At 50.4% G+C, this 17,983-nt stretch overlaps 1 protein-coding gene across 1 annotated transcript in view; it reads right to left on the bottom strand.

Annotated features, from left to right (window-relative positions):
* Window positions 1-357: 357 nt before the first annotated feature.
* Window positions 358-17,983, bottom strand: part of TNN (tenascin N) — a 32,844-nt gene continuing 15,218 nt past the window's right edge. The window contains exons 12-19 of the mRNA XM_015566071.1: window positions 14,578-14,841; window positions 11,471-11,601; window positions 10,396-10,528; window positions 9,768-9,919; window positions 6,256-6,352; window positions 5,513-5,680; window positions 2,921-3,084; window positions 358-1,023 (exon numbers count right to left, since the gene is read on the bottom strand). Of these exons, the coding sequence (XP_015421557.1) occupies window positions 883-1,023; window positions 2,921-3,084; window positions 5,513-5,680; window positions 6,256-6,352; window positions 9,768-9,919; window positions 10,396-10,528; window positions 11,471-11,601; window positions 14,578-14,841 (1,250 nt within the window). The 3' untranslated portion in view covers window positions 358-882. The remainder of the gene's footprint in view (window positions 1,024-2,920; window positions 3,085-5,512; window positions 5,681-6,255; window positions 6,353-9,767; window positions 9,920-10,395; window positions 10,529-11,470; window positions 11,602-14,577; window positions 14,842-17,983) is intronic.

Raw genomic sequence — 17,983 nt, 5'->3', positions numbered from 1 at the left:
TTCCGACAACAAGCCTTGGACGCTGAGCACTTTCTGAAAACCCCCAGGGCTGAGCCACACCGCTGGGCACAACCTTAACATTTTCCCAGCAGGGTGGGTGGGTGGGGAAGGGAGGGAGGCCGGGCCTTGAGCAGGAGTCCCAGGAAAGAGACTTGGGGAGCAACCAGTTACCAAGAGGCAAATGACTTACAGCTGAAACGAGTGAGAATTTATTCACAACATATGCAGGCCTAGGAACGTGATTATGCAAAGGGCTGGGGAGAGGATGCTTGAAACAGCAGAAACTTGGAAGACGTGGTTCCCACGAGCTGGGCTAGTCAGGGCTCAGCTCAGCGCGACTCCATCTCATCCCTTTGGCTCCCGTCATTCCTCCTCACCACACCAGCAAGCCTTGGAAAGGGGAGGGTGTACACCCTTTTCCTCAAAACCCAGTGTCGCAGGAGGCGAGCTCGGCCCTGGTCAGGGACACCTCCTGGGTGCTTCTTTCTAGAGAGAAGATCTGTATTAGCGGAGCTTCATATTCACACACCGACTTCCAGACTTTTCCAGTCGGTAAAGCTCTGGATTCTGTTTTTTTCTGCCCTAATCCTATGTATTTGTTACTGAACAAAGACTGAAAGGAAGACCTTGTCGTTCTCTCCCATATGCACTGGGCAACCACGACTGAGCTGGCCTTCAGGCCCCAGTGTGGATGGACGAGAATGCAGGTGGCCTGGGGTTTGGTGACAGGCTGTGTCTGCTGGTGACCAGCCATCTCAGGAACCGGGGGCTGACTTCCCTCCAGCTTCCACTAACCAGTCACCAGGACCCACCCGACCCCAAGCTTACACAGCCCCAACCCCGGCTGGCCTTGCCTCATGCGATGATTGCTCAGATGGGTCATCAGAACGTTCTAGAATTTTCTCCTAGTGTCCTCTTCTTCCTGCCCAGGACGAGCTCCCCGCTGTAGCCCTGAGGGCGGATCTTCAGCTCCACATAAGGAATGGAGAATTCATGTCCTTTCCACGGCTCCCAGTTCACCCCCTACATCAAAAATCCAACATCAAGAAGAGGAATGGCGACGGGGAGTGGTACATGCATATATATATGTATGCACATGGTAATTAGAATTCAACTATTTTAAAAATTACTAAAATTAGTCTGTCTGTGAAATTACAACCTGGGAAACCACACCCTCATTGCTCAGGGCCAGACAGAGCCCTCAGGGAAGTGAGGGTTGATCTAGGAACCTGCGCCCTCTGCTGGGAATCTGGGGTTAGACAGGCTGCGAGCCCCCTTGTGGTGTGGGGTGTGTGGGGGGCGTGAGCCCAGGAGGCACAGGGGCTCAGATAACAAGATCAGCCTGGCCAGCAATGATCACATTGTCTTTGCCTCACTCTTCCCCTTTCCAAAAAATTAAAGGCAAAAATAAACATATTAATTGGCCTATTGTGTGGAATCATTTTCAATTTAGGCTGTTTAGATATTAGCTCTGGGGTAACGAACAGCCCGCTGAAAACTAAATTTCATTTTATGTCTTCTGACTGGAGAGCACAATATTTAATTCACTTAATAACCTCGCAACCTGGCCAATAAAGAGCCCAGGTGACCAATTCTGTGTGTTTTAATTTGTGAGGTAAATAATAAACAGGAAATAAACGCCCTGCCGACTGTGAGCAGCACATTAACCAGATGAATGTCCTTTATTAGCAGACACGGGCCTGGTTTGGGGCCCGCTGGCTGCTCATTGCAAACAGCTGGTCTCTGATCACAGGCGTCCCTGGGTCGGGCCACAGCCTGCCACCTTGGTGCTGGGGCCCACCCGCCTCGGCTTCCCGGGGGCACCTTTCTTTTTCCTGTGAAAAATCACCCCAGGATCTGGATCAGCCCTGCTACTGCCGGGCCAAAGCAATCATGTCACGGGGCTTCAGGTGTGCTAGTCCTTACAGTGCCATTGGCGAGGGGTGTGTGGGGGCGGGTCTTCCTGGAGGCCAGGATCCGACTGGGATGGAGGTAGAAAGCCAGGAGGCACTCCGAGAGAGTGCATGGAGGGCACGGATTAATGCTGAGAAGGGACAAAGGTGCGATGATCAAGAAGCTGTGAGGAAGCAGGCAGGAGACTCCCATAGCCGGTGAGGAGTCAGGGCAATGTTCACGGGTCACGGAAGCTCGAGACACTGCGGATGGGAAAGTTTCAGAGCCAAGAGAGGACAGTGGCTGTGAGGATGTGTCTCCGCACACTGAAATGGGGAGGTGCTCAGCACAGAGCTCTGGGCGGACTGGCTGGTTCTGGACAAAATGGGCCCAGAGATGGCTCTGAGCTCGGGCAGAAAGGACTTGGTTTCCCTGGTGATCCAAAGACTTGAGAAAAATAGCCCTGGTTTACCTGGGAGAACTAGTTGAAGCCCTACACCCCAATGTGATGGTGTTGGGGGTAAGCAGAGTTAGATGAGGCCATGAGGGTGGGTACCCCCAGGTGGGACTGGTGCCCTTGTAAGAAGAGGATGAGAAGCAGAGCTCTCTGCACCGTGAAAAGGACAGGGCTCTACCAGGACCCGAGCCTGCCTGCACCTTGATCTTGGACTCCCAGCCTCCAGAACAGAAACAAATGTCTGTTCGAGCCCCGCAGTCTATAGTGTTTGGTGATAGCAGACCAAGCTGGGTAAGACCATGTCCATGTAGGAACTCATCTAGTGAGATGGAGCAGGACCCACATTGTATGTGAATATTCTGAATGGGCAGCCTGGGCTCTCACCGACCGGTGTAAAGTGTGGGGCACTGGGGAGGGGTAAGCAGGTGGGCAGGCAGGCCCTGACCCCAAGACCATGGAGCCTGGAAACAAACTCCTGCCCTGACTGGGAGCCTCAGAAGGAGAAGGCAGACAAACCTGCCTGGAGGGAGTCACTTGGGGAACTGAATGTGGGCAGAGGCAGTCACCTACCTCACTGTGCTTGGTCTCCCCGTATCTGCCATTGGGGTTGGCCAGGTGGCAGTTCTTGTACCACCAGCCGCCATGGTGCGTCAGGGCACAGTTGCTGAGGGCGATGTCGTTGTCTCTGTCAAAAGTTGTAAACTTCCACCCGTTGTGGTAAGTAAGAGCATCCCCTGCAGGGAGAAGATGTGAGCGGTGAGAGGCCATGTTCACCACCCAGGGGTGGAGGACTTAGCAGGAACAAATCTGGCATGAAAACACCAAGGACCCAGTCCATTATGCCACAGGTCCTCTTTCCGGGTCTGCCACCCAAACTCCAGGCCTCGTCCTCCAACAGCCTTCATAGCACGCTCTTTAAAAGCGTCCCGGTCCCATGAAATAGCCATACCCCCAAACAAACTCATGACTCTTCCCATAGCACCTGACCACCCCCTCCCAACCTCCCGGTCTCTGCTCAGCTACCCGCCCATCCTGGAAGCCCCTGAGCCACTTCCAAAATCCCCTGTACCCTCATCACGCCCTTCCTCCTGCAGGTCACTTGGACGCCCTCCCCACCAGGGCCACCGGGGCCTGCTCTCCTCTCTGGGTCTGATCCACACCGCAGCCCTCCTAGCCCTCCCGAGGCTTAAACACCCATCCTCTCAGGCCTCACGTCCTATTTCCTGCCACACGATGTGAATTTCTCCCCCTGGCTTTGCAGACCTGTAACTTGGCCGTTCCCGATGCACAATCTCAGCCCACTGTCCCCACAGGCAGCTTCCGTCTGTGGAGCGCACAGGTCCAGCCTTGTTCATGCCTCTCTCACCGCTTTCTCCCTGCTCTCCATGGTTAAACGCTAACCTATCCTCGAAGCCCAGCTCAGCGGTCCTGAGGAGTCTCCTCCCTCAGCCTCCCTCACACCTCCTGCCACACACCGGAACTTCCGCAGCTCTCTGGGCACAGCACACAGGCTCATGCTCCATGTCATCGTGTCTGGAAACCTGTAATTACTTCACTCACTTTTCTCCTATTTCCCCATCACATGTGTGGTCCTTTTATAAGTTTACTTTTTAATTCAGCTCACAAAAGGCAGTGAGGGCCCATATCGATCCCAAGCTTAATTAAGTGCTGTGTTTATGATAATAAACATATTATATCTGGTCTCTGAGTTTACCAATCACCTTCACAAACAAGCCTTTGGGGTGGGGTGGGCACCTCCTGGTCCCACGAGGAAGCAAACTCACAGACGTTAGAGTCCACGGGCTCATCCAGCGGCCACCCCTCCAGCTGGTCTCCTCCATGTCACCGTGTCACCAGACTCCCCCCTCCGCCCACCGCATGGAAGCTCTCTGGGTCTCAGGAACTGTTCTTACAACATAAAGCCTCCCTAGGATTCTGCAGAAAGGTCCTGCTGGCAATAGCTTCACTGAAGCTCACCTACCGTGCTCCATGCTAAGCACTGGGAAATAAGAGCAAAGGCAAAATGCATGTGACTTTTTTAAACACTAAGTCCTAAAACCTGAAATTTTGCACCAGCAGTTGGCCACTTCAGATCACAGTGTGTGTTCAGCCTTCTGCCATTAGGGGTCGCTGAGCAGACCACATTAAGAAGGCCTGTGGTCTTTAGAATACACACCGATTTCCCTCCTCAGCTCAGTCCTTTCTGGGTCCTGGACTCCCCTGTGCCTGGGGAGCCCCTTCCTCCCTCCCAGCTAAGTTCTTCCCTCTCAGACCCGGCTCCAGCCCACCCGCCTGCAGAAGCCCCTGCACGCCTCAGCCCCACATACCACCTTCTCCACGCTCCTGGAGCTCTCATCTCCTGGCCCCTTGTTAGACTCTTTGCCAAAGTTACCTTCTATTCTCACTGACCTATTTCCATGTGAGTCTCAGGGGAGAGGCCATGTCTTATGCAGTCAGTCGATCTGGCTGGTTACACATTCCTACCTAGTTACACCAAAGTCAAAACATGCAGAAGCAAAAGCAGACCTACTTGTTAGGATTTTAAAAACTAGGAATATAGGCTTAACTATAACATTAAAACAATGACCACGCCTCTCTCTTAAATAAAATAGTCCAATAGCACTATCCCAGGATTAATTTTGTCATTTTCCTTCACAAATAAACACCAGAGCGCAGCCCACGGAGGGTGAGCCCCATCTCCACTGAACAGCTGTCCCTGTGTTGTCACCGCTGCATGTCACTGCGACCTACACGCCTAGTGCTGGCTCCGCACTTTGACCTTTCTGCCTTTAAGTAATAACACACTCAGGCAGCCCCTCTGAAGCCGAGTGGGAGGTGGGCAGCACCAGGGGGTGGCGGCTCAAGGTGTGATTCCTCAGTGAGGGGGCAGAATCCTGATGAGGGTACAAGAGGAGGGTTTTTACTGGCTGGGGGTGCACGGGGGGCATGTCCACGTATAATGTTCTGATCTTACAATGATCAAGGACTGCTTTAAGAACCTTGTGTACCCTGACCCCCTGCTGGGAGCAGGGCCTCATGTGTCCATGAGAACCGTGCACCTTCGCAGGACAAACTTCCACCCCCAGATCCGTGGCACACGGCAGCCCAAGGCGTGGACACAGGGCACGCGGCCTCATGGTCTGTCAGGAACACTGCACGCACCTGCTGTGCCTCTGTACTTCCCCACCGTGAGCCTGTACCGCTCCTTGCTGGAGGCCACCTGGAAGAAGTCGTACACGGCATAGGCGGACTCGTTGGCGGTCTGCAAGTCCACTCTCACCTCGTACCGGGTGGGGGTCCCAGTGGTGAGGTTGTGCAGCTTGTCGAGTCCTAGAAACAAGGAATTCCAATCACCAAACGTCACCTTAGCCTTCACGTCCTCTGCTAATGGGGCCTCCCCCTGCTTTCTCTCTCAGGGGCTCATTTCCTCCTGCTGTTATTTCTCTGGTGCAGTCGCGCTATTGAGTGTGGAGGCTGTGTCCTCCGGGAGGGCAAGGTGCAGGTACTCCTGGGGTGAGCCTGCCCCACCGGCTCCATCCCTGAGGCACCAGCGGTTTACATTCATTGTCCTCTTATCTCACAGCTGGTGGAGACCAACCACTCACTGACGGTCTCCTACCCTCCCAGGCACTGAGCATCCAGACTGTGACTTTTTAATTTTTCATCTCCCAGTGGACGCTTCCGGCTCCCTCACTCTCCATGAGCATCTGCTGGAGCACAGAGCAGAAGGAAGAGAGAGAGCGAGCAGGGCCCCTAATGGCTGGCAGAACGTGCAGCACTTCTGGGGTCAGGGTGGCCTCCTCACAGTAGCCAGAATCCTCATCGATGGCTATTTTCTAATCCTTTGGTTCTCAAGGGGAATCTCCCCTGCACCACCCAGCCTTCCTGATTCTCAGAGTCCGTACCGAACCAGAACTCCTTGGTGGGGTCCCCGAAGCCCTCCACATAGGTCCGCCAGCGCTTGAAGAAGTCCAGCTGCCCGGTGTTCCGCCGCTGGAAGACCTGGAAAGGGAGATGGCGTTCCCTCTGATGCACTCAGCAGCCGTGACTGAGAGAGAGGGACAGGAGCGGGGGTGGGGGACCTGGAAAGGGAGCTGGCCCTGAGGACAGACAGAGGCAGCGTGGCAGATGTGGTGATAGAGAGGGAGGACATCAGAGCAGTTCTGTGGTTCTGGGAAGTCTGCATGGAGACAAGACTGGACGGGCAAACAATGACACCAGTTAGCTCTGCTGTTCTCTTGCCCCTTCGCTCCAGTCCTTCTTCAGATATGCCCCATTCCCTCATCCCCTCATTGCTCCTTCATTGATTCACTGACATAGCAATCTTTTACTGAGCATCTGCTAAGTGCTGGCTGCAGGGCAAGTACGTAAGATGCCACTTATGGATGTGAAAGTTCACATAGCTAGGTGTTTGGGGACTGATGCCAGGATAAAACACTGATCCCCTCACCCTTCCATTGGAAAGTTTGAGGATACCAGCTCTACTGAGTCTATTCTCCAAAAAGCATTTCTTAACACTCTGAGGCTCATGGTCAGTTTCCTAGCACGGAGACTGTTCCAGTCCCTTCCCCGGGACTATGCGTCACGGACAGTGGAACCCTAAGGTGGATGTGGCACCGATGTTAGTTCCACAAACATCACATCAAAATGCATGCCCAGTAACAAGGTCAGGCTCAAATCCCGCCCCAGGACAGATGCATTACGAACGCATTTGGTCCCTCCCGCCAATCAATGAACACAATGCCCAAGTGTGACCGGAGCTAATCTCTTTTCCTTGTTAGGAAATTCTCCAGCTTGGCCAGGGAAACTCTGAGCAATGGTTCCGACGCTCTCCGCATCACTATTTAGACGAGACCCAGTGCTCTGCTTGCCAGCTGTGTCCTTGAGCAAGTTAGTTAACCTTGACAAGCCTCACTTCTCTAAACCATTAGACCAAGGTGGCCCATTTGTCATGCTCTTAAATGAGGCTTCAGCAAGGTCAAGAATCATAATAAATTATACAGTATTGCCCATGCTGGCTCAGTGGTTGAGCATTGATCTATGAACGAGAAGGTCACAGTTTGATTCTGGTCAGGGTACATGCCCGGGTTGAGGGTTTGATCCCCCATGTGGAGTGATGAATGATTCTCTCTCATCATTGATGTTTCTCTCTCTCTCTCTCTCCCTTCCTCTCTGAAATCAATAAAAATATATTTTAAAAATAAATCATAAAGTATTGAGGCCAGAGCCTGGCATATAAGGATATAAGTTATTATATCTCAGTAAGTGTTGGTTTGCATTTTATTACATCAGATTCCCAATGAACTAACCCACAGGGATCATGTGGACGTCTTGATCAGGAAGCCTTAACTGACTCACTGAGGATCACGTTCCCACTCTAGGAGGTGAGCTAGTTTAATGAACTATTCTGGGAAAACAAGGGCCCCTTAGCACAAATGTCTCGGGGGGAATCTTTTCTGTCTGGTTGTACACTCCAGCTGTCCGGGTACTCTACGACTTACTTGATGTCCTGAACAACTAAACTGGAGAAAAAAAATAAAAATCTCACTTAAATGAATGCCTGTGGAAAGAGCCTCACACGCGGCCCTTAAAACTTGCAAGATGGAAAACAAAGATGGAAATATCTGAGCCACGTAAGTGCTCCCTGGGTTCAAGGCCCTCTGCCTGTGCATGAGATTGGGCTCAGCTGCCGGGGCTGGTGAAGAACCTCCGTAGAAGGACTTGAGAGTTCAACTGCAAAGAGCAGTGTACTAAGGTCATCTTTCAGTGACAAATAGACTCTTGAGCCCAAAACTACGGAAACCACCAGTGAGAGGTTTGATGGAGAAGTTTTCAGGTCCCTACGTGTCATCCAGGGTGTGCTGGCTTTAAGGAGGACTCTACAGCCTCTCAGGCCACGTGTCACCTTAGGAGTCAGCCAGAACACACAACCTGGGCCTGGGGTTAGCGAGAATGCAGAGCCATTTTCTCGGGGTCCTCTGCATGAGCAGGATGTAGGAGGCAAGCTCCTGGATCTGTTTGGTTCTCTTGTGGTTCTTGATTGGGTACAAGAGTGCTGGACACATAGTAGGCACTCAAATATCTGAGGAAAATTCATGGGTATTCCCAGGCAGACACACTGGCAGACCTCTCTCTGAAGGCTGCCCAAGACAAACGCCTCCTTCCCTGGCTTTCAAAAAAGGCCCACTAGGCGGTACAACCATCCTGCCAAAGCTGATTATGGGCTCCAGGGCAGGATGCTCCGAGCTACAGCAGGTGCAGCCTGTGGGTCTGGTCAGGTGGAAGACCTCCTATGATGCCTTCTGCTCCCGTATTTGTAAAGATCCATCAGGAATTTGCCCTTCCAATCCAATTACTGCCTTTCAGCCATCGGAGGCAGCTGTGCGGATAATAAGTTTTCTCTGTTGCTGCTTATCAGATGGTATTATTTTATCCGTGGCTGCTCAAGTGTCTTTGGTTTCCCAGACCCCTGAGCGGGTGCATGAATGAATGCGGTTTGAGTGGGATGGGCTCAGCTTTCTGCTTCCCTGAGTGGCGGGTGCACAGCGGGCAAGTGCGTGCTGGTCTGGAGCAGCGAGAGCCTCTCTCTGCTCAGGCGCAGGGAGCAGGGGCTGGGGAGACAGAGGATCAGACCGCAACCTTCCAAGGCAGCGCCTCAGATCCCTGGACCAGGCTGCCGCCATCAGAGATGGGCCATGTGCTCTCAGCAGACAACGGGCCAAGAGAATAAAGCCTCACTCAGACGGGGCACGATCGAAACGTCGCCACGTGTCCTATCCTCTCAAATCAAAGTCCGGACGGCCTTGCCTCTGTACTGAGGAGCCAGGATGAGGAACCCAGACAACAGTCTCCAGGTCAGAGGGCAGAGCCCCCAAAGAGGTCATGTGTTTCAGGTGACCTGACATGACCCCAGGAAGACCAATGATCGAGGAGGAGGCTGGAGTCCTGAAATCCGGTTCCCACTTTGTCACTAACTCATGTGACTTAGCCTGGGCACATCCCCTTGTGGACCTCACTTTACTTATCTGTAAAATCAGAATAATCATCTCAGTTACTCTAAAGGTTTTGTGTAAGGGTCATGCTTGTGTGAGGGTCATGTTTTTTGTTTTTTATAAATATATTGTATTAATTTCAGAGAGGAAGGGAGAGGGAGAGGGAGATAGAAACATCAATGATGAGAGAGAATCACTGATCGGCTGCCTCCTGCACGCCCCCTACCGGGGATCAAGCCCGCAACCTACGCATGTGCCCCTGATCTGAATCGAACCTGGGACCCTTCAGTCCACAGGCTGACGCTCTAACCACTGAGCAAAACCAGCTGGGCATGGGCCATGTTTTGTATGAGGGTTATACTTATGTGAGGCTCACAGTTGTGTGAAGGTCATACTTTGTGAGGGTCATGTTTTGTGTGACTCACGATCCAGCCGCCTCCGTCCGTGTCCATGTCGCAGTACACCTGCAGGGGCCGGCTGGCGTCCCCGTGCAGGTAGATGGTGTACAGGCCGCTGGCGACGTTGCTGTTCTGCTGGACTTGACTGCAGTCCGAAGGGTGTGGGAAACGGGCACCAACTAGGAGCCGAGCAGAGGGCAGCATCATTAGAAGGGCAGCGGGCCAGGCCCTATTTTACGTTAATTCATTTTGCTTGGGAATGATTCATAACCTACTACTTTGCTCCTTCCAACTCTTCTCTCACATTTCACTTTTCACTCACTCTGCTCTCATCAAACCCTCCAGATGTACTAGAAACAAGGTCAACTTCACATCTCTTCCTCCCCAGCCCAACTGCACCCAACGTTTCGCTCCTCTCCTTAGTCTCTCCACCAGGGGAGGGACCTCTCCTGAACCTGTACCCTACCCATTCCCCTGCTAGAGAACCCACAGCTCTGTGGCCACCGCCGCTGCGGACACCCCTCCCGCGGATACCCCTCCCACGGACACCCCTCCCGCAGACACCCCTTCCTCGGACACCCCTCCTGAGACTCTCCTGGCCTCTCCCAGGCTCGGCCTCTAAGATGTCCTGTTCAGAGAGCAGGAGCCCACGAACCTGTGGAAAGGGCGATGGACACACTCCTGCTGCGGCGATCACCCTTGTATGCCACCAAGGAGACAGGGTAGGTGACGCCCTGCTCAAGGCCTTGCAGCTCAAACCTCTGGTCCCCGCGTCCGAGCTGCACCTCCTACCACACAAAGGAGATGGGAAGTGACATTCAGTGTATCGCCCCCAGCAGCCTGGGCGCCATCACATCCCCTGGGGCCGATGCCAGCAGCTCTCAGGCAGCAGTGCTTGTCTCTGAGGGCTCAGTGGCAGCCCAGGATCCCAGTGACTCCCAGCCACTTCTCCTGAATGGCCTCCTGCTGGCACAGGAGCTGGGAGCCAGCATGAGACAGCAGCAATGTGGGGGGAGGGAGACCCACCAGTTTCCTGGGACCTCTGCCCTCTGGTCCACACTGGGGCACTCCACGCCAGGCTGAGAAGTGAGGAGGGGAGGTGAAACCATCCCCATGTCTGCAAGGCAGGGAGATGGCTGGTTTCTCAATAGGCCTCCTTCTGAACCTGTGTTTCTGCCTCTAGCAGGGCTGTCCTAAGAAGTCACTGAAGCAATAATTACATCAACGTGCCTTTCCTTTTTCCCTCCTCCCCTTTCTTCCTCATCAAGGAGAGAGGACAACAATTTTCCATCGGAACAAATTTTGAAAATGTACTGGCCTTCCGATTCCATGTGGGAAGTATCATCTTTAAAATAAGGGTTAATAATTCATTCAATAAATCTTGATTGAGCAGCTACATAAGTGGTAGGCGCTCAACAAAACAGACAAAAAGTCCCTTCCTCATGGACCTAACACTTACGGGGGAAGATAAACAAAAAACATGGGGCCGATGTGGGTCAGCAAACATGCAGTGGTCAGCTGGGAGCAGGCACAAGGTAATTCTACAAAATGAGACCCGATGTTCACAGGGACTGTGTCTCGCATTGGCCCTTGCACACAGCAGGTGGTCAGTAAGGACCAACTCATTTATCAGCAGGTTGTCATGGGACCAGCAATCAAGCTGACCCCAGTTAGTTGCTTCATATGGGGCTGGCATGGGCACCATGAGAAGAGGCAGGAGCATGCAGTACCTTAGTGGTGCCATCTGGGAACTGGTAGGTCAGAATGTAGCCATTGATCTGAGCCGAGGGGCGTGTCCAGGTCAGTACCCCCCCAGACTGGGTAACAGCAGACGGACGAAAGTTTCTGGGAGGGTCGATGTCTGTGTATCAAAAGTCAGGCAGTTATTATCACTAAGGTAATGGAAATAATTTTTTAAAAAAATATCTTTTATTGATTTTTTACAGAGAGGAAGGGAGAGGGATAGAGAGTTAGAAACATCAATGAGAAACATCAATCAGCTGCCTCCAGCACCCCCCCTATTGGGGATGTGCCCCCACCCAAGGTACATGTCCTTGACCGGAATCGAACCGGGGACCCTTCAGTCCGCAGGCCGACGCTCTATCCACTGAGCCAAACCAGTCAGGGCTGGAAGTGATTTTTGAAGTATTACATTTTCTGCCCACATACCCTCCCATGTCTTTTCCTTCACGCAGGCTCTCTTCTTCCCTGCGACCAGCCCGTTGTGACCTTTGTTTCCAAAAGCATAGGAAGGACAAGGATTAAGGAACTGGTGCTGGGGTGAGTTACCTCCCAGATGGAGTGACCCTGGGGCCCATTTCCCAGCAGACCCACAGAGGGGGGTGGGTAGGAGCAATCTAGACCAGAGACTACATCAGCCGTGGGCAAACTACAGCCCGTTTGAAATGAATAAAACTATTGAAAAAAAAGACCGTACCCTTTTATGTAATGATGATTACTTTGAATTTATATTAGTTCACACAAACACTCCATCCATGCTTTTGTTCCGGCCCTCTGGTCCAGTTTAAGAACCCATTGTGGCCCTCGAGTCAAAAAGTTTGCCCACCTCTGGGCTAGATTCAGCCCCACGGTGGTGTGGGAACGATAGGTGAGTTCAGATCCAAAAGGGCCCTGCACACGGAAACCAGGGCATCTCAGCAAACAGCTGCTGGGAAGGATGACGGAGTGCAGGGTGCCCCCAGGATGGGCTCCCCGGCTGGGTATCTGGAAACCACACAGCTTTACATCAGCCCTGGGGAAGGAGCATGACCCTAAATTCACTGAGATTCATGTCCAACAAGCAGTGTAGGGCTTATGATGGACATTAAGTTGACAGAGAAATATAAAGTCCTATTTCTTACACATCTAAGTGTGTGGCCTTAGATGCCTGCTCTGCACAAAAAGAAGCAGGGATGGAAAAGAGAAAAGAGAAAACGCAGAGCTCTCCCTCTAGTTCCCAGTCACTCTCCCACACAAATGCCAGTGGGAACACGGGATGTGTGCATGGTGGACCAGAAAAACTAAAGCAAAGTAATTGGTCAGAAGACTATGTTTTCCCAACCAAATAAGATATGAATGGAAATTTGCAGTTTGAAAAGTCATTATAGAAGGTGATTTTAATTTCGAAGTTCCCAAAAAAGATGTCTCCAGGCTATTTTATACCCAGTAGCATTTCGGCTGAGAACTGAATTGCAGTATTTTACTAGAAATCAGGCAGCTGTTGTTTTAGGATGTTTTGACAAATGTAGAATTTCTGCAATGTCAGCTTGATTTGACTTTCTAAAGCGTAACATCTGGTATCGATTTTAGTGTCCTCATCCCACGGAAAGACTGAATTTCCCGCTTTGAAGTCAGGGATGGAAAGATTGATTTATTTTTAATATATATATTTTTATTTCAGAGAGGAAGGGATAGGGAGAGATAGAAACATCAATGATGACAGAGAGTCATTACTTGGTGGCCTCCTGCAAGCCCCACAATGGGAATTGAGCCCACAACCCGGGCATGTGCCCAGACCAGGAATCGAACCATGGCCTTCTAGTTCTTAGGTCAAGGCTCAACCACTGAGCCACGCTGGCCAGGAAAAACCTAGCGATTTAAATATCTTAGACTGGCTCTGCCACCTCTGTGACTGCCCACCATCCGGGTTATGGACTTGAGGTGTCTGTCTTAGTCACATGTCCATGAAGCAGAAACATGGTAATATTGCTGCCTTTAAAAATGGGCAAAGACGGAAGCAGAGAGAAGGTAACAGAAGAGAGGAAGGAAGGAACAAGGGAGTGAGGGAGACAGAGAGGGTGGGAGGAAAGAGGAAAGTATTGGTTGCCTCTATGAGCACTTTTTATTTTTATTTTTAATCCTCACCTGAGGATATGTTTTTATTTATTTTAGAGAGGAAGGGAGAGGGGAGAGAGAGAAACATGGATGTGAGAGAGAAACATCGATCAGTTTTCTTTTATATGTGCCCTGATTCAGGATCGAATGACTGGGGATCAAACCTGCAACCTGGGTATGTGCTCTAGCCAGGAATCGAATCCACGACCTTTTGGTGTACTAGTGTACGGGACAACTCTCCAACCAGCTGAGCCACACCAGCCAGGGCTGGAGAGCAGCACTCTTATTAGGGAGCCTGGGATGTGGACAACTGTTTTTCTTACTATAGAACCTCGGTTAGTTTGAAAATTTTTATATAACTATGGGTCAGTTTTTTTGGTTAAAAACTCCTATTAATTGTAATAATAATAATAATAAAGAAATTCAAATCACTTCTAACTCCAGTGGCCACGGGTATGCATGAGGCCGCAGAGGGGATGGCCTTGCCCAGACTAAGGAGGCCCGTGGACCTCAGGGTGGGCACAGCGCTCTTCTCGGGACCCCCAAGTCCTGATCGCCACGAGGCTCAATGAGACCAGAGGCCCATCACACATAAAATACAGGCATCGGACCCCCGATCACCAACTGGAGGGGACAGTGAGAGAAGACGCTCCACCGCGGCCCCATCTGAAAGAGAGAAACAGCAGAGGCGCCTGGCCTCCCCGTGCTCTGAGCTGGACTGAGGCCCAGCAGGGCTGTATGGGGGCGCGTGGGAGCATGAGAGCTGGCAGGGCAGAGCGGTCAGGGAGGCGGCCTTTGCACAGCCATCTTGGACAGTCACGCAGTCTTACTTTGACACTCGTTCCTCTATGGCCATATTCATCTGAACCATTATGTCAACATATGACCTCAAAAAGGTAAGAAGGGAACCCTCTGAAGAATGTCCTCAGTGACACAGTCTTCCCTGCTCCCCTCCCCACATCTGATACGTGTGAAGGGTTCCTGTCTGGGTCCCTGGCAGTACCTGTCAGGGCCTTGGTGTCGGCCTTCTGGCTCTCCCGGTCCCCCTTCTGGGCCCACACGTGGACCGTGTACTCCACGCCCGGCCTCAGGCCCGTCAGGATGGTGCTGCTCTGCTCCTTCCCCACCGGGATCTCCCTGGTGTCTCCATCGGCGGAGGTGTAGCGCACCGTGTACCTGTCGATGACGGCCTGCACTGGCTCCCAGGAGATGGTGGCCGTGGTCTCTGTCACCCGGTCGGTCACCAGGTTTTGGGGACTGTCAATTTCTAAAAATTTTTAAATTTTTTAAAAAGAGAAGGCTGACTTTTAGAGCCAGGGGAGAACATCCCAGCACCCAAGCACCCCAAACTCTCCATTCAACTTCTTTCACACAAAACAATTCCATCGACAGAAGTGAAAAGGCCCTGACTTCCATTTTCCAGAGAAACAAACCCCTGGACATTAAAACTGGGAGGAATTAGATCTTAATTGAGTTTAGCAATATGGAAATTTTCTTCTGGTTCCCACAGGAATAGCAATGGAAGTCACCTGAGCAGCAAGAGGAGTTGCCCCAAATTCTATTGAAACAACTTCCTTCACTATCCTCATGGTATATAGTTAACTTCTTTCTCAGAATTTGAGAGCTGAGAAGTCATATCTTCCAACTTTCTTGTCTAATAAGAGGGGAGGAGAATGGCAGCCCAGAGAAATGAAAGACTTGTCCAAGGGCCTACTGTTTTCTTGTGTTAAAACCGAGACAACAATTTTTTTCTTGTGTAAAAGCCCTGTTCATTCTGAACTGGGAGCCCACCACCTTCTCAAGGCCTTTTCTCCTATTCACGTACCCTCTCTCCTGCACCATCAGTCTCTTCTCTGCCGCCATCGCTTCTAGACAAGCAAGCTCTAGGACTCCCATCCCTCTGCACCCCTTAACCTACACACTTCTCAGGAGGACTACACGCCTTATGTCTCACCTTCCATCACTCCTCAACAAAGCCCCACACTTTCCCGTATCCCATCACTAAAATTGTACGTCTAGGTCACCAACAAATTCCACGTGGCCAAGTCCAGTGAACAGCATCCTCACCTGACTACTTCTGAGCAGTGTCTGGCAGAGCTGATCCTCACTCCCCTTCGTGAAACACTCCCAGGTCTGGGCTTCCATGACTGTACCCTACCCTGGTTTCCCAACGCCCTGACTCATCCTCAGAGTCTCCTCCATCAGCACCTGAAACTGTTGGGCACCAAAGTCTCCTCTACACGCCTCCCTAGGTCAGTGGTCGGCAAACTCATTAGTCAACAGAGCTAAATATCAACAGTACAACGACTGAAATTTCTTTTGAGAGCCAAATTTTTTAAACTTAAACTAATAGGTAGGTACATAGTTATTAACTTAATTAGGGTACTCCTAAGCTGGCCTTTGCTAAAAACGTCCTCAATCTGATTGAGGTACGTTTGCTGAGGTCGACCCCTTCCAACTCTCCCATCCACATTCGTCTTGTATACTTGTTTCGTCTATCTCCTTTCTGAAAACTGACTTCTGCGCATGGGCCATGAGTTTCAATCGCACTGTATATGCGCACCTGCACGTGGTATTTTGTGGAAGAGCCACACTCAAGGGGCCAAAGTGCCGCGTGTGGCTCGTGAGCTGCGGTTTGCTGACCACTGCCCTAGGTGATCTCACCCATACCCACAACTATAAATGCCAACTGAAAGCTTCTGGCTCTTCAATATCAATTCTGAGCCCCCACCTATACCTACAATTGCTTATCTACCACAGTGCCTGGCCGGTATTAGACACTCAATGAATATGTGTGGAATCAAAAAATAAATCACTCAATTAACCAAAATAGGTCACAAGTATCCAAGCTTACATATCTAAACATCTTCATGTTCCTCCCCAAAGCCATTTACCTCTCAGAAAATGATGCCCCAACAGAGATCATACTTCATCCCTCATTTTCATCCTGCCCCACATCTCACCCAACAACACACCCTGTCATCACCTCCAAAATATGTGCTCAGAGATCCCCGTTTCTCTACCTTACTGCCATCACCCGTGTGCCAATAATCATTGTCTCTCACCAGACTTTTACCATAGCCTCTTTACTACTCTTTCCACTTCCACCTGCTATCTCTTTCATTCATTCATCACACTATGGTCTGAATAACCTTTTTAAAATGAATATCACATCATGTCACTCTTCCAATAAATATAGCATGTGGTCCTGTATGATCTGCTTCTTGCCTCTTTTCACCTCATCTTGGGCCACTTTCTTTCTCGCCCTCCATGCTCCAGCAACACCAACAGCCACTCAGTTCTTCAGCACTGCATGCTGTTGCAGCTTAGAGCCATCACACATACTGTTCCCTTGGCCAGAAATGTCTAGTTTTCCCCACTATCCATTCTCCTCTCCTTCTATAAGCATACTATCCAAAGATCTCTCTGTACTGATGGAAATACTCTTTTATCTACATTGTCCAATTTAGTAGCCATTAGTCACATGTGGCTATTGATCATTTGAAATGTGGCTAGTCCAACTGAGGAAATATTTTTTTATTCTAGTTTTAATTCATTAAAATGTAATATAACCACATGTAGGTTAGAAAGGACAGTATAAAAGAAGTTTACATTTGGCATGTGGCCATCCAGTAAAAGGCTTCATTTCCCAGCTTCCCTTGTCTTGAGGTCTGGCACCATGTCTGGAGTTTGGATCTGACCAATGGGATGTGAGAAAAACTGACACCTACAATGTTCCTGTCATGTTCTTTCCTTTCCTCATCCCCCTTCCACAAGCTGGAGTGAGGTTATGTGATGACAATATAGATGAAGGCAACTCCTGAAGGATGACTGAGCAACAATATGGAAGAACCTGGGTCCTCTGCCACACCAGGCCTGGCCTACTTGCACTCTGACCATTCCACAAGAAAGAGATGAACTTCTTTCTTATTTAAGCAACTGTTATTTGGATATTTCTGTCAACATTATTAACTATTACTCCATACCATCTAAGAAATATCCCTACCCTGTCATTCTTTATACCTACACCATGTTCATGTCCTTCACAGAACTTATAATTTACAATAGAAATTTGTTTGTTTGCTGATGGTCCATCTTTCCCACTGGATTTCAAGATAATTAGAATCATATAAAGGAATCATATTTGTTTTGTTCACCACTATATCTCAAGCCTGGCACTTAGAAAATTTAATTCATGTAGAAATGAACATAGAGCTCCAGTTGTCATGGACAATACTTGTTCTTTCAAACTACACACCATCTATTAAGTCAAACCTATATAAAATATCTTGCCACAGAACACTTCTTTAATCCAGTGGTGTAGAAATTTTATATTGGTTTAACTTGTTCTCTATAATTGCCTATAACTGAGTAGCACAGTGGTTAATAACACAGGCTTTGGGAAAGAG

Source organism: Myotis davidii, unplaced genomic scaffold, assembly GCF_000327345.1.
Source record: "Myotis davidii unplaced genomic scaffold, ASM32734v1 scaffold580, whole genome shotgun sequence".
NCBI lineage: Eukaryota > Metazoa > Chordata > Mammalia > Chiroptera > Vespertilionidae > Myotis > Myotis davidii.
This window is presented reverse-complemented; position numbering and strand designations above follow the sequence as displayed.